The sequence below is a fragment of the Nerophis lumbriciformis genome, linkage group LG32, assembly GCF_033978685.3.
Source record: "Nerophis lumbriciformis linkage group LG32, RoL_Nlum_v2.1, whole genome shotgun sequence".
Classification (NCBI taxonomy): domain Eukaryota; kingdom Metazoa; phylum Chordata; class Actinopteri; order Syngnathiformes; family Syngnathidae; genus Nerophis; species Nerophis lumbriciformis.
The window spans coordinates 1037464-1049963 of NC_084579.2; the positions used below are offsets into that span (position 1 = coordinate 1037464).

Sequence of the window (12500 nt, forward strand, 5' to 3'; positions counted from 1 at the left end):
ACTGGGACAAGGACTGGTTGAAAATCCTGGTAAAGACAACAGCCAGCTGGTCGGCACAGGTCTTTAGTACACGTCCAGGTACACCATCCGGTCCAGCAGCTTTCCTTGGGTTCACCCTCCTTAGTGTGCGCTGCACCTCATGTTCCTCCAACATGAGGACGTTTTCACGGGTTGAGGGTTGTGATGTGACTGCATGTGGTTGCTCCACCTCGAAGCGAGCAAAGAAGATGTTCAGTTCCTCCGCCAGCGAGGCGTCTCCGTCAGCCACAGCGAGGTTGTTGGATTTGTAGCCGGTGCTTCACCCCCTGCCACACCTGCCTTGTGTTGTTGCTGCTGAGGTGTCCCTCTATTTTCTTCTGATATGCTGTCTTGGCCTCTATGATGCCTCTCCTCAGGCTGGCTCTGGCAGCACTGTACTGTGCCCCATCACCACACCTGAAGGCCTTGTTCCTCTCCTTCAGCAGGGTCCTGACCTCACCAGTCATCCAGGGCTTTTGGTTTGGATAGACCCGGATGCGCTTCTCTGTCATAGCAATATCCGTGCAGAACTTGATATAGCTCAGCACAGATAAAGTGTAGTCCTCCAGGTCCTGCTGTTCAAAGATGCCCCAGTTGGTTCTTTCAAAGCAATCCTGGAGCTGCTGAGAGGCGCCCTCAGGCCAGATTTTAACAGTTTTAGTTGTCGGGAGAGCACTTTTCCTGAGGGGAGTGTATGCTGGGATTAACAACACTGACAGGTGGTCGGACTGGCCTATGTGTGGTAGTGGCTTAGCCCTGTAGCTACTCTTGATATTAGAGTATGCCTTGTCCAGAGTGTTTTTCCCCTAGTTGCACATTTAATGTGCTGGTGGAATTTAGGGAGCACAGTTTTCAATTCTGCATGGTTAAAGTCAATCAATCATCAATCAATCAATGTTTATTTATATAGCCCTAAATCACAAGTGTCTCAAAGGGCTGCACAAGCCACAACGACATCCTCGGTACAGAGCCCACATAAGGGCAAAGAAAAACTCACCCCAGTGGGACGTTGATGTGAATGAATATGAGAAACCTTGGAGAGGACCGCATATGTGGGTAAACCCCCCCCCCCTCTAGGGGAGACTGAATGCTATGGATGTCGAGTGGGTCTGACATAATATTGTGAGAGTCCAGTCCATATTGGATCCAACATAATAGTGAGAGTCCAGTCCATAGTGGATCCAACACAATAGTGAGAGTCCAGTCCATAGTGGGGCCAGCAGGAAACCATCCCGAGCGGAGACGGGTCAGCAGCGCAGAGATGTTCCCAACCGATGCACAGGCGAGCGGTCCACCCCGGATAATCTGTACAGCCAGCACTTCATCCATGGCCACCCGACCTGTGTGTCTCCCCCTCCACAAGGGAGAGGGGGGAGCAGAGGAGAAAGAAAAAGAAATGGCAGATCAACTGGTCTAAAAAAAGGGGGGCTATTTAAAGGCTAGAGTATAGAAATGAGTTTTAAGATGGGACTTAAATGCTTCCCCAGCAATGATGTGCACCGCCTCAGGGTACGCACTTTGTTGACTGCTAATGGAGTCATGTAACATCCTGAGGGCCGTTCTAGCATTAGCTGCCGGTGGTATGGAAACAGCCGTTAGCATGACAACATTAAACTCCCGTGGAAGGTAGATGGGTCTGCATTTCACAGTAACGTTCTCCAAATCAGATGAGCAGTGACTGGTCAAATGAAATTTCAGTTCTTATGTGTCTTGTACATGTTAAAGAAAGGACAACAATAAAGCATCTTGAATCTTGAACAGTCTTGATGTTGGTGCACTAGCTGTTGTTGACGTAGATGCACAGCCCCCCTCCTCTGCTCTTACCCGGAGTCCTTGGTTCTGTCATGCCCATATGTTGTGCGGCCCGCTAGCTCGATAGCTGTGTCTGGGATGAGCGGGTGAAGCCACGTCTCCGTGATGAGCAGAATGCAGCTGTCCCCGACCATCTTATTTGTCGCAATCTGCAGCTTCAGCTCGTCCAGCTTGTTGGTGAGGGATCTTGCATTCCATAAAAAAAGGCTGGGAAGCGATGGTTTGAATGGCAGCTTGCGGAGTCTAGCTAGCACGCCAGCTCTGCAGCCCCGCTTTTGCTTCCTGTCCCTCCGCCTCCTTCTTCTGGGAGATGTAATCCATGGAGAGCCCGGTGTCCTGGCTATGTCCGCCAGTATCTCGTGTAAGCCAAGAAACTCAGCTGTGACGTCTTGCTCACTCCGTAGTCCCAATTTAAGAAGTTTGGGTTGACTGTAGATGTTAGTCACCCGGCATAATGTGTACAGACACACACACACACACACACACACACACATATATATATATATATATATATATATATATATATATATATATATACAAGCAAAAATATCAAAAACTTGCACCAAAAAAGAGAGCTCTGAACCTCTGCGTCTATGTGCGCCGCCATCTTGGATTACCCACAATGATACACCTCCACCTATTGTGATACACCTCCACCTATTGTGATACACCTCCACCTATTGTGATACACCTCCACCTATTGTGATACACCTCCAGTAGTGACATCATGTTTGATCATGAAAAAACATCCAACACCTTTACTACATGCGTCTTAGAGGAACATCAACATTTTATTTCCAAACATCTCCTGGGAAAATATGACATTTGTCTACATGATAATAACTCATCTACTCCATTTTATGCACTTTATGGATTTAATACATTGTAAGGTTTCCTCCTGCAATATTTCAATAAAAACAATTCTGTAGATTATAGTTGAGACTTTTGTCAAGATGTCTGACATCACTTCTTCCTGGATGTTACAGAAAGTATGAGAATGTGTGAGCTGCTGCCGGCTCCTCTTGACTTATATAATCATTTCCTATTTGTCAAGATGTTTACACCAACTTTGCAGAGAAATCTTTTCTGTCATCTTCTTGTCCATCCATCTCTGTCACATTATTTGATTGATCATGAAACTGGTGACGCTCCTCTAATGAGCCTGCGCTGCAGACCTGGCAGTAGCAAAACAAACAAAATAGAAGTGGGAAAAAAAAGTTTTGCTGAAGAGATATACCATGGACAACCTGGCAGGGGGCGTGGCCACGTAAGTGCTGCAGTTGGAGAAACAAGGCAACTTTTCTAATGCAGGGAAAACGGGCTAGTGCCTGTAAAATGTTTATGATGTCATTTTTCTAAGTACTAGATGTGTTATTTTGTATCTGTTGTTGTGAAAAGAAAAAGAAATAGGTGAAAATGCCAAATTCTCTACTTCTTGATGTCACGTGCTGATTGGCTGACAGGTGTGTGTGTGTGTGTGTGTGTGTGTTCAGGTGCCGTTGAGACACGTCAAGAGGACTGTGCTGCGAGTGTCTCAGGACGTGAAAGGAAACTCCTTCATCAAAGGTAACAAGCTCCGCCTCCTGCCTGCAGCGGAGGCTCTTACGGGGACATTTTGGCCACGTGTGTGCAGACCTGAAGTGGATCCAGGTGAACAGCTTGGAGGAGGCCTACAGGGTGATGAAAATTGGAAAGAAGAACCAGAGCTTCTCCTCCACCAGACTTAACCATCTATCCAGCAGGAGGTGAAGCACTTCCTGTTTCCTCCATCTAGTCCCGCCGGCGCCAGACCCCAGTTGTTACCGGCGGCCATCTTTGTTTTGCAGCCACAGCATTTTCTCCATCAGGATCCTGCGAGTGGAGGACAGCGGCGTTCCCAGAGTCCTGGGCATTAGCGAGTGAGTGCCAGCGAGCGAGTGACACGCGGCCAGAGATTGTGTAGCAAGCTCCTGTGTGTGTGTGTGTGCAGGCTGGCCTTGTGCGACCTGGCCGGCTCCGAGCGCTGCTCCCGCACGCACAACACAGGAGAGCGCCTGAAGGAGGCGGGAAACATCAACAACTCCCTCTTGACACTTGGGAAGTGCATCAACGCCATGAGGCTCAACCAGCAGGCCAAGTATGCTGTGTGGCTGTTTGTCACCTGACCACACTTTGACCTTGTGACCTCTGCAGGATCCAGCATCACATTCCCTTCAGGGAGTCCAAGCTGACTCATTTCCTGCAGTTCTTCTTCTGTGGTGCCGGCAAGGTGACCATGGTGGTCAACATCAACCAGAGCGCCGCCTGCGTGGACGAGACGCTCAACGTCCTGAAGTTCTCCGCCCTTGCCCAGAAGGTGCTGATCATTGTCATGTCCAAAAGTAGCACAAGTCCAGTCAGATCTACACTGGCAGAAAACAATCAATCACATGACAGGGAGTCCTAATACAAACCAGCTGTCATTGCTAACTACAGTGTCTTCAAGGGCAACTGTTCTTACTTTTTGGTAGGTGTAGTGGACAAGTCCTGAAAACATCAACTTCCTACTTTCTCCAAACAAGATGTTTGGAATTTGTGACGTCAGCAGATTATCCATATAGAGCAGAAATGTACCCAAAGTGTTATGCAGGGGTCCACCATTGTAGTCTGATGTTGTAGTCAATAAGTTCCTTCTTTTCCTCTCTATTGTTGTGGGGAAGACTGGCTCGTACATGCACATGTATCCTCCGCTGTTGCCATTTAAAATACAAAGTAGACACGTTATGGAAGATACAAAGTACAACATTTATAATATAAAGTAGTGTATAATTGTAACTTATATCTGTCAGTAGACATGTTATGGAAGATACAAAGTACAACATGTCTAATACAAAGTAGTGTATAGTTGTAACTTATATCTGTCAGTAGACACGTTATGGAAGATACAAAGTACAACATGTCTAATACAAAGTAGTGTATAGTTGTAACTTATATCTGTCAGTAGACACGTTATGGAAGATACAAAGTACAACATGTCTAATACCAACAGCAGTTGTACTTAGTTTTGTGTTCCATGGTACAGAAGCTGCTGTTTGATCTAGCAAGACTGAAGCCATGTTGAGCACTCTGAATAGTGATGCCCTCAGTCCAGCAGGTCTGTGTGTGTCCTCTAGGTGGTGGTGTTGAGCAGCAGGCCCGTCAGCCTGGATGCCTCCGCCCACAGGTCGGCCATGGAACTGTCCATCATCATCGACCAGGCCGAGCCACGCAGGACGGGGGGCCGCAAGAGCTCGCTGCTGGCTTGGGAGAGCGGTCTAGAAGACGTGGCGGAGGACGAGGACGGTGAAGAGTGGGACCAGGAGGACCAGAGTGAGATGGAGGGAACGGTGCTGGAGGCGCAGGAGGGGAACAAGACCTTGGAGGACCAGCAGAAGGTAGGAAGGTGTCAAAGTCAGACACAACACAGCATCACTTGGAAGACTTTCACGTGTGTGTGTGCGTGCGTGTGTGCGTGCGTGCGTGTGTGTGTGTGTGTGTCTCTTTAATACCTGTGTGTGTGTGTGTGTCTTTGATATCTGTGTCTTTAATAACTGTGTGTGTGTGTGTGTGTGTGTCTTTAATGTGTGTGTGTTCATGTGTGTGTCAGTCGGACAAGGAGGCCGCCTTGCTTGTTATGGAGGCTCAGATTCGAGAAGAGATCAGCGCAGAGTTCAAGGAGCTCTTCATGAAGATGGAAAAAGACTTCAGGTGAGCACCTTGAGCAAGGCAGCAGCAGCACACTGCAGGTGTGACTATGTCTGCTTGCATCAGCGAGCGTCTGGAGAAAGAGCGGGAGATCTTGGAGGAGCGTGCGGAGAAGAAGGTGCAGATCCTGCAGAACCTGTCCAGAAAGACTTGGGACTTGTCCAGCAGTGAGGTGAGCGAGTCACATGACCTGGCTGCTGATTGGCCCTTCAAGTCCTCTTCTGAGTCACATGACCTGGCTGCTGATTGGCCCTTCAAGTCCTCTTCTGAGTCACATGACCTGGCTGCTGATTGGCCCTTCAAGTCCTCTTCTGAGTCACATGACCTGGCTGCTGATTGGTCCTTCAAGTCCTCTTCTGAGCCACAAGACCTGGCTGCTGATTGGCCCGTCAAAGAGGTGCTGGTGGGAATCATCGGCTCAGTGAGCCAAGACCTGGACCGGATCAGAGCCGACGCAGAGAGTGTGCACCGATGTCTGAGTGAGCACCTTGTGGGTTAGGGTCACACTGCAGCTGTAAACATGACCTTTGATCCCAGGTGTGCTTCCCCTGCAGAGCTGGAGCAGCAATCATGTGACCTGCAGGCCAACAAGGTGTGCTGAGTGGATGTGATGATGATGATGATGATGATGTCACACGCAGCACGTGCACGCCAGCAGAGTGAATGTGATGATGATGATGATGATGTCATACGCAGCACGTGCACGCCAGGACGTGTGAGGTGATGGACAGGTGGCAGCAGGAAGACACACAGGTATTAGACCCTCCCACCTCCCTGATGAGCAGTTAGAACACAGCACTGATTAAAGTTGTCTTGTGTTCCCAGAGGGAGAGTCTGGACCCTGAGCAGGAAGAGGAGGGAGGAAGGCACAGCACCAAAAGAGGTGAGACGGTGGTGACGTGGAGCGTAACAGCCAAAACAAGCTGCTGTTTGAACCCCGCACTCTTCTTCCAGAAAAGCCCAGTCAGAAGAGCAGGGCGCAGTTGGAGGCGGAGCTAAAGCGCCAGCAGGAAGAAGAGCAGAAGTTGAAGAAGGAGGTGCAGAAGTTGACAGGTAGTGTGTCAGGGTTGAAGGAGGAGGTACAGAAGTTGACAGGTAGTGTGTCAGGGTTGATGGACATTGCAACACAGAAGGAAGAATACAACATGTATAAAATATATCCATGTCTCATTTGTGGTGATCATAGACAACTTCTCCAGGACCTTGGAGACAGTGACTGATTATTAGCATGCTTCTATACTATCTGTCATCTTTTATTACTATCTGTCATCTTTTATTACTATCTATCATCTTTTATTACTATCTGTCATCTTTTATTACTATCTATCATCTTTTATTACTATCTGTCATCTTTTATTACTATCTGTCATCTTTTATTACTATCTGTCATCTTTTATTACTATCTATCATCTTTTATTACTATCTGTCATCTTTTATTACTATCTATCATCTTTTATTACTATCTGTCATCTTTTATTACTATCTGTCATCTTGTATTACTATCTGTCATCTTTTATTACTATCTATCATCTTTTATTACTATCTGTCATCTTTTATTACTATCTGTCATCTTTTATTACTATCTGTCATCTTGTATTACCTATTTATACTATGTCATGTTTTGTTACTATCTGTGATGTTTTATCAACTATTTATACTATCTGTGATGTTCATCACCTATTTAAAACAAGGAGAAAATATACTTCATTGTAGGGTTGTATGGTATATTGCTACTAGTATAGTATTGGTATACTAATGAAACATTGTGACATTGCTGGTTTTACCAGCTGAGGAGCATGTTGGGCAGCGCACACACACAGAGTACTTACAAGCAGACACAGTGTGTAGACAGAAAAGGGAGAATGGACGCATTTTGGTGTAAAAAGTAAAGATAAAGGTGAAGTTATAACACTGAAACGCCCTCAGGAAGAGATGCTTTTGTCTTAAAGCACCTCTTCTGCAGCTAACACCCATCCACAGTGTTTTAGCTACTTCTAAATCACTAATCCTGGTCTCCATGGCGACAACTAAAGTAAGTTTCTTCCACGTACCATTATCACTGCAGGACGAGGAATACCTAAACATGCTTCACTACACACCGTAGTTCACCGGCGTCACAATGTAAACAAATGCCATGGGTGGACTTACACCTGACATCCACTGTAATGATACCAAGTACATACTACTATGATTACATTGATATTTTTTATTGTCACAAAATCTTTTTATCTTTTTTTAAAATTCATATTATGTTTATAAAGTCAGTACCGGTAAATATGTCCCTGGACACATGAGGACTTTGAATATGACCAATGTATGATCCTGTAACGACTTGGTATCACATCCATACCTAAATGTGTGGTATCATCCAAAACTAATGTCAAGTATCAAAGAAGAGAAGAATAAGTGATTATTACATTTTAACAGAAGTGTAGATAGAACATGTTAAAAGAGAAAATAAGCAGATATTAACAGTAAATGAACAAGTAGATGAATAATCAATGTTTACAGCTTGTCCCTCATAATGTGTACAAAATAATAGGTGTATAAATGACACAATATGTTACTGCATACGACTAATTAGGAGTCTTTGTTTGTTTACTTACTACTAAAAGACAAGTTGTCTAGTATGTTGAAAAGACAATATAACATACATCCATAAACGTGGAGGCATGTGGAAAAAGTGCATTATATTTATCCGTACAGTAACCTATTTATTTATATATGCACCTTATTGCTTTTTTATCCTGCACTACCATGAGCTTATGTAACGAAATTTCGTTCTTATCTGTACTGTAAAGTTCAAATTTGAATGACAATAAAAAGGAAGTCTAGTCTAAGTTCACAATCTTATTTATTTACAATAATAAACATAGGTTTAATGTACCCTAAAATTTTTTGTTAGAATAAAGACAAAAATGACATTTTTTGTGCTCCCCTTTATTTAGAAAAGTATGGAAATACATTTTAGTTGCAAAATATTGGTATGGGACAACCCTAGTTCATTGTAAATGTAACTTCCTGTGATGATAATCCCTCAGCTATCAAGGATGAAAACAATGTCAACAAAATAGTCAAATCACATTGAAGACTTCACAATAACATCTTCAAAATCATGAATGTGTAAGAAACTAGTGCAAAGTGTGAAAATGTGAACATAGAAACCTGAGAAGAACTATTTTCTGCAGGCTTAGTGGCAGGAAGTTACAGCTGTGCTCTAAAGGGTGAGCTAAGGTGGTGTGGTATTAGCGCTCTTGCCTTGCATCATGTACACACCACATGCGCTCCCTTTTGGAAAAGTAACTTCTCCTTTTTGATCCACAATTTCTTCATTTTCTTTTTCTCTTCTCACTCCATGCAAAGTTGATGGTGTCACATGATTACCAACCAACCTTGCTTCCATATTTCCTCTCTCTTCCCACCAAGAAAGAAAAGTACCTATGGAACACATTGTTTATTGATACTGATCAGGTGTCTATCACGGTACTTATCGATGTCGTTTTGTCGCTGTCTCTTCGTAGTTGGTCTCAGACTCTGGAACACGTTACCAGCTGACTTACGGACTGTCACACATTCACATTAGTTTAAGACCTCATTCTTAAAGTCTTAAGATTATGGTCACACTTTTTACGACGGAAGGCATTTTCTGTTTGATGATTTGAATGATGAGTGTCTGTGTCACATTGTCACTTGACAATCCTAATTGTGCTGGTAGAAAAATGTCCCCTGCAGAGGACTATGCTTCTCAGGAAGTGAGAAGACCTTAAAGAGAACTTGTTGTACTGTCACTTTAAGAACGTCAGCTGCAGTAGGAATAAATAGCATTGTGTTCAGCTACAGTGAAAACACAACAACGACGAGATAACAAGGATATTATTGTGTGAATGTTCCAAACATTTACAATAATAATAAAAAACATAATATTGTGGGAATGTTTGGAACATTCGCACAACAAAAAGCATATTGTGTGAATGATTTGGAACATTCATTCATTCATTCATTCATTTCATTTGTTTGTTTATTTCAGGCAATGACATAAAAAAGTACAAAGTTGACAACACATAATAATATAAATGAATATAGTGCAGAAGGTCATGTATAGTATGTAATGCATGATTGTCCAGTTTTGCCTGAAAGGGAGTGGGAAGAAGAGAATTTATTTAATCCCACCCCCAGTTCTCCATTCAGTGATTATTCACATGAGTTTCACTCTTACTTTGTTCAAGGATTATAATACACATGTTGTATCATAGTGGCATTACCACAGGTAACAATCATTATTACACTGTAACAATCATTTGTATCAACAATGTAGGAATAATGAATATACCAACAATGGTAATAGACAACATAGCAATAATGGTAATAGACAACATAGCAATAATGGTAATAGACAACATAGCAATAATGGTAATAGACAACATAGCAATAATGGTAATAGACAACATAGCAATAATGGTAATAGACAGCATAGCAATAATGGTAATAGACAACATAGCAATAATGGTAATAGACAGCATAGCAATAATGGTAATAGACAAAATAGCAATAATGGTAATAGACAACATAGCAATAATGGTAATAGACAACATAGCAATAATGGTAATAGACAAAATAGCAATAATGGTAATAGACAAAATAGCAATAATGGTAATAGACAACATAGCAATAATGGTAATAGACAACATAGCAATAATGGTAATATACAACATAGCAATAATGGTAATAGACAACATAGCAATAATGGTAATAGACAACATAGCAATAATGGTAATAGACAACATAGCAATAATGGTAATAGACAACATAGCAATAATGGTAATAGACAGCATAGCAATAATGGTAATAGACAACATAGCAATAATGGTAATAGACAACATAGCAATAATGGTAATAGACAACATAGCAATAATGGTAATAGACAACATAGCAATAATGGTAATAGACAGCATAGCAATAATGGTAATAGACAACATAGCAATAATGGTAATAGACAGCATAGCAATAATGGTAATAGACAAAATAGCAATAATGGTAATAGACAACATAGCAATAATGGTAATAGACAACATAGCAATAATGGTAATAGACAAAATAGCAATAATGGTAATAGACAAAATAGCAATAATGGTAATAGACAACATAGCAATAATGGTAATACACAACATAGCAATAATGGTAATATACAACATAGCAATAATGGTAATAGACAAAATAGCAATAATGGTAATAGACAGCATAGCAATAATGGTAATAGACAACATAGCAATAATGGTAATAGACAAAATAGCAATAATGGTAATAGACAACATAGCAATAATGGTAATAGACAACATAGCAATAATGGTAATATACAACATAGCAATAATGGTAATAGACAACATAGCAATAATGGTAATAGACAACATAGCAATAATGGTAATAGACAGCATAGCAATAATGGTAATAGACAACATAGCAATAATGGTAATAGACAACATAGTAATAATGGTAATAGACAACATAGCAATAATGGTAATAGACAACATAGCAATAATGGTAATAGACAGCATAGCAATAATGGTAATAGACAACATAGCAATAATGGTAATAGACAACATAGCAATAATGGTAATAGACAACATAGCAATAATGGTAATAGACAGCATAGCAATAATGGTAATAGACAGCATAGCAATAATGGTAATAGACAACATAGCAATAATGGTCATAGACAACATAGCAATAATGGTAATAGACAGCATAGCAATAATGGTAATAGACAGCATAGCAATAATGGTAATAGACAACATAGCAATAATGGTAATAGACAACATAGCAATAATGGTAATAGACAACATAGCAATAATGGTAATAGACAGCATAGCAATAATGGTAATAGACAACATAGCAATAATGGTAATAGACAACATAGCAACAATGGTAATAGACAACATAGCAATAATGGTAATAGACAACATAGCAATAATGGTAATAGACAACATAGCAATAATGGTAATAGACAGCATAGCAATAATGGTAATAGACAACATAGCAATAATGGTAATAGACAAAATAGCAATAATGGTAATAGACAGCATAGCAATAATGGTAATAGACAACATAGCAATAATGGTAATAGACAAAATAGCAATAATGGTAATAGACAACATAGCAATAATGGTAATATACAACATAGCAATAATGGTAATAGACAACATAGCAATAATGGTAATAGACAGCATAGCAATAATGGTAATAGACAGCATAGCAATAATGGTAATAGACAACATAGCAATAATGGTAATAGACAACATAGCAACAATGGTAATAGACAACATAGCAATAATGGTAATAGACAACATAGCAACAATGGTAATAGACAACATAGCAATAATGGTAATAGACAACATAGCAATAATGGTAATAGACAACATAGCAATAATGGTAATAGACAACATAGCAATAATGGTAATAGACAACATAGCAATAATGGTAATAGACAACATAGCAATAATGGTAATAGTCAACATAGCAATAATGGTAATAGACAACATAGCAATAATGGTAATAGACAACATAGCAATAATGGTAATAGACAACATAGCAATAATGGTAATAGACAACATAGCAATAATGGTAAGGAAACATTGAGCACTAACACTTTGAGAGAGAGTATAGCAGCAGGTCAATTTAAAGACTCACACAATAAAAAAACATATTAATGTATGAACGTTTGGAACATTCACACAATAATAATAAAAAGCATATTATTGTGTGAATGTTCCAAACATTCACACAATAATAATAATAATAAGCATATTATGGTGTGAACGTTTGGAACATTCCCACAATAAAAAGCATATTATTGTGTGAATGATTTGGAACATTCATACAATAAAAAGCATATTATTGTATGAATGTTTGGAACATTCACACAATAATAATAATAAAAAAGCATATTATTGTGTGAATGTTCCAAACATTCA

The 12500-nt window shown here is 40.9% G+C and overlaps 1 protein-coding gene across 1 annotated transcript in view; it reads left to right on the forward strand.

Moving 5' to 3' along the window:
• The window catches only part of LOC133620036 (uncharacterized), a 33880-nt gene that overhangs the window by 11630 nt on the left and 9750 nt on the right, over nucleotides 1-12500 (forward strand). Inside the window, exons 9-20 of the mRNA XM_061981187.2 lie at nucleotides 3324-3396; nucleotides 3464-3575; nucleotides 3657-3728; nucleotides 3800-3946; nucleotides 4003-4165; nucleotides 4962-5222; nucleotides 5435-5535; nucleotides 5599-6011; nucleotides 6087-6124; nucleotides 6229-6285; nucleotides 6358-6415; nucleotides 6487-6585. Coding sequence (XP_061837171.1) covers nucleotides 3324-3396; nucleotides 3464-3575; nucleotides 3657-3728; nucleotides 3800-3946; nucleotides 4003-4165; nucleotides 4962-5222; nucleotides 5435-5535; nucleotides 5599-6011; nucleotides 6087-6124; nucleotides 6229-6285; nucleotides 6358-6415; nucleotides 6487-6585 — 1594 coding nt within the window. The remainder of the gene's footprint in view (nucleotides 1-3323; nucleotides 3397-3463; nucleotides 3576-3656; nucleotides 3729-3799; nucleotides 3947-4002; nucleotides 4166-4961; nucleotides 5223-5434; nucleotides 5536-5598; nucleotides 6012-6086; nucleotides 6125-6228; nucleotides 6286-6357; nucleotides 6416-6486; nucleotides 6586-12500) is intronic.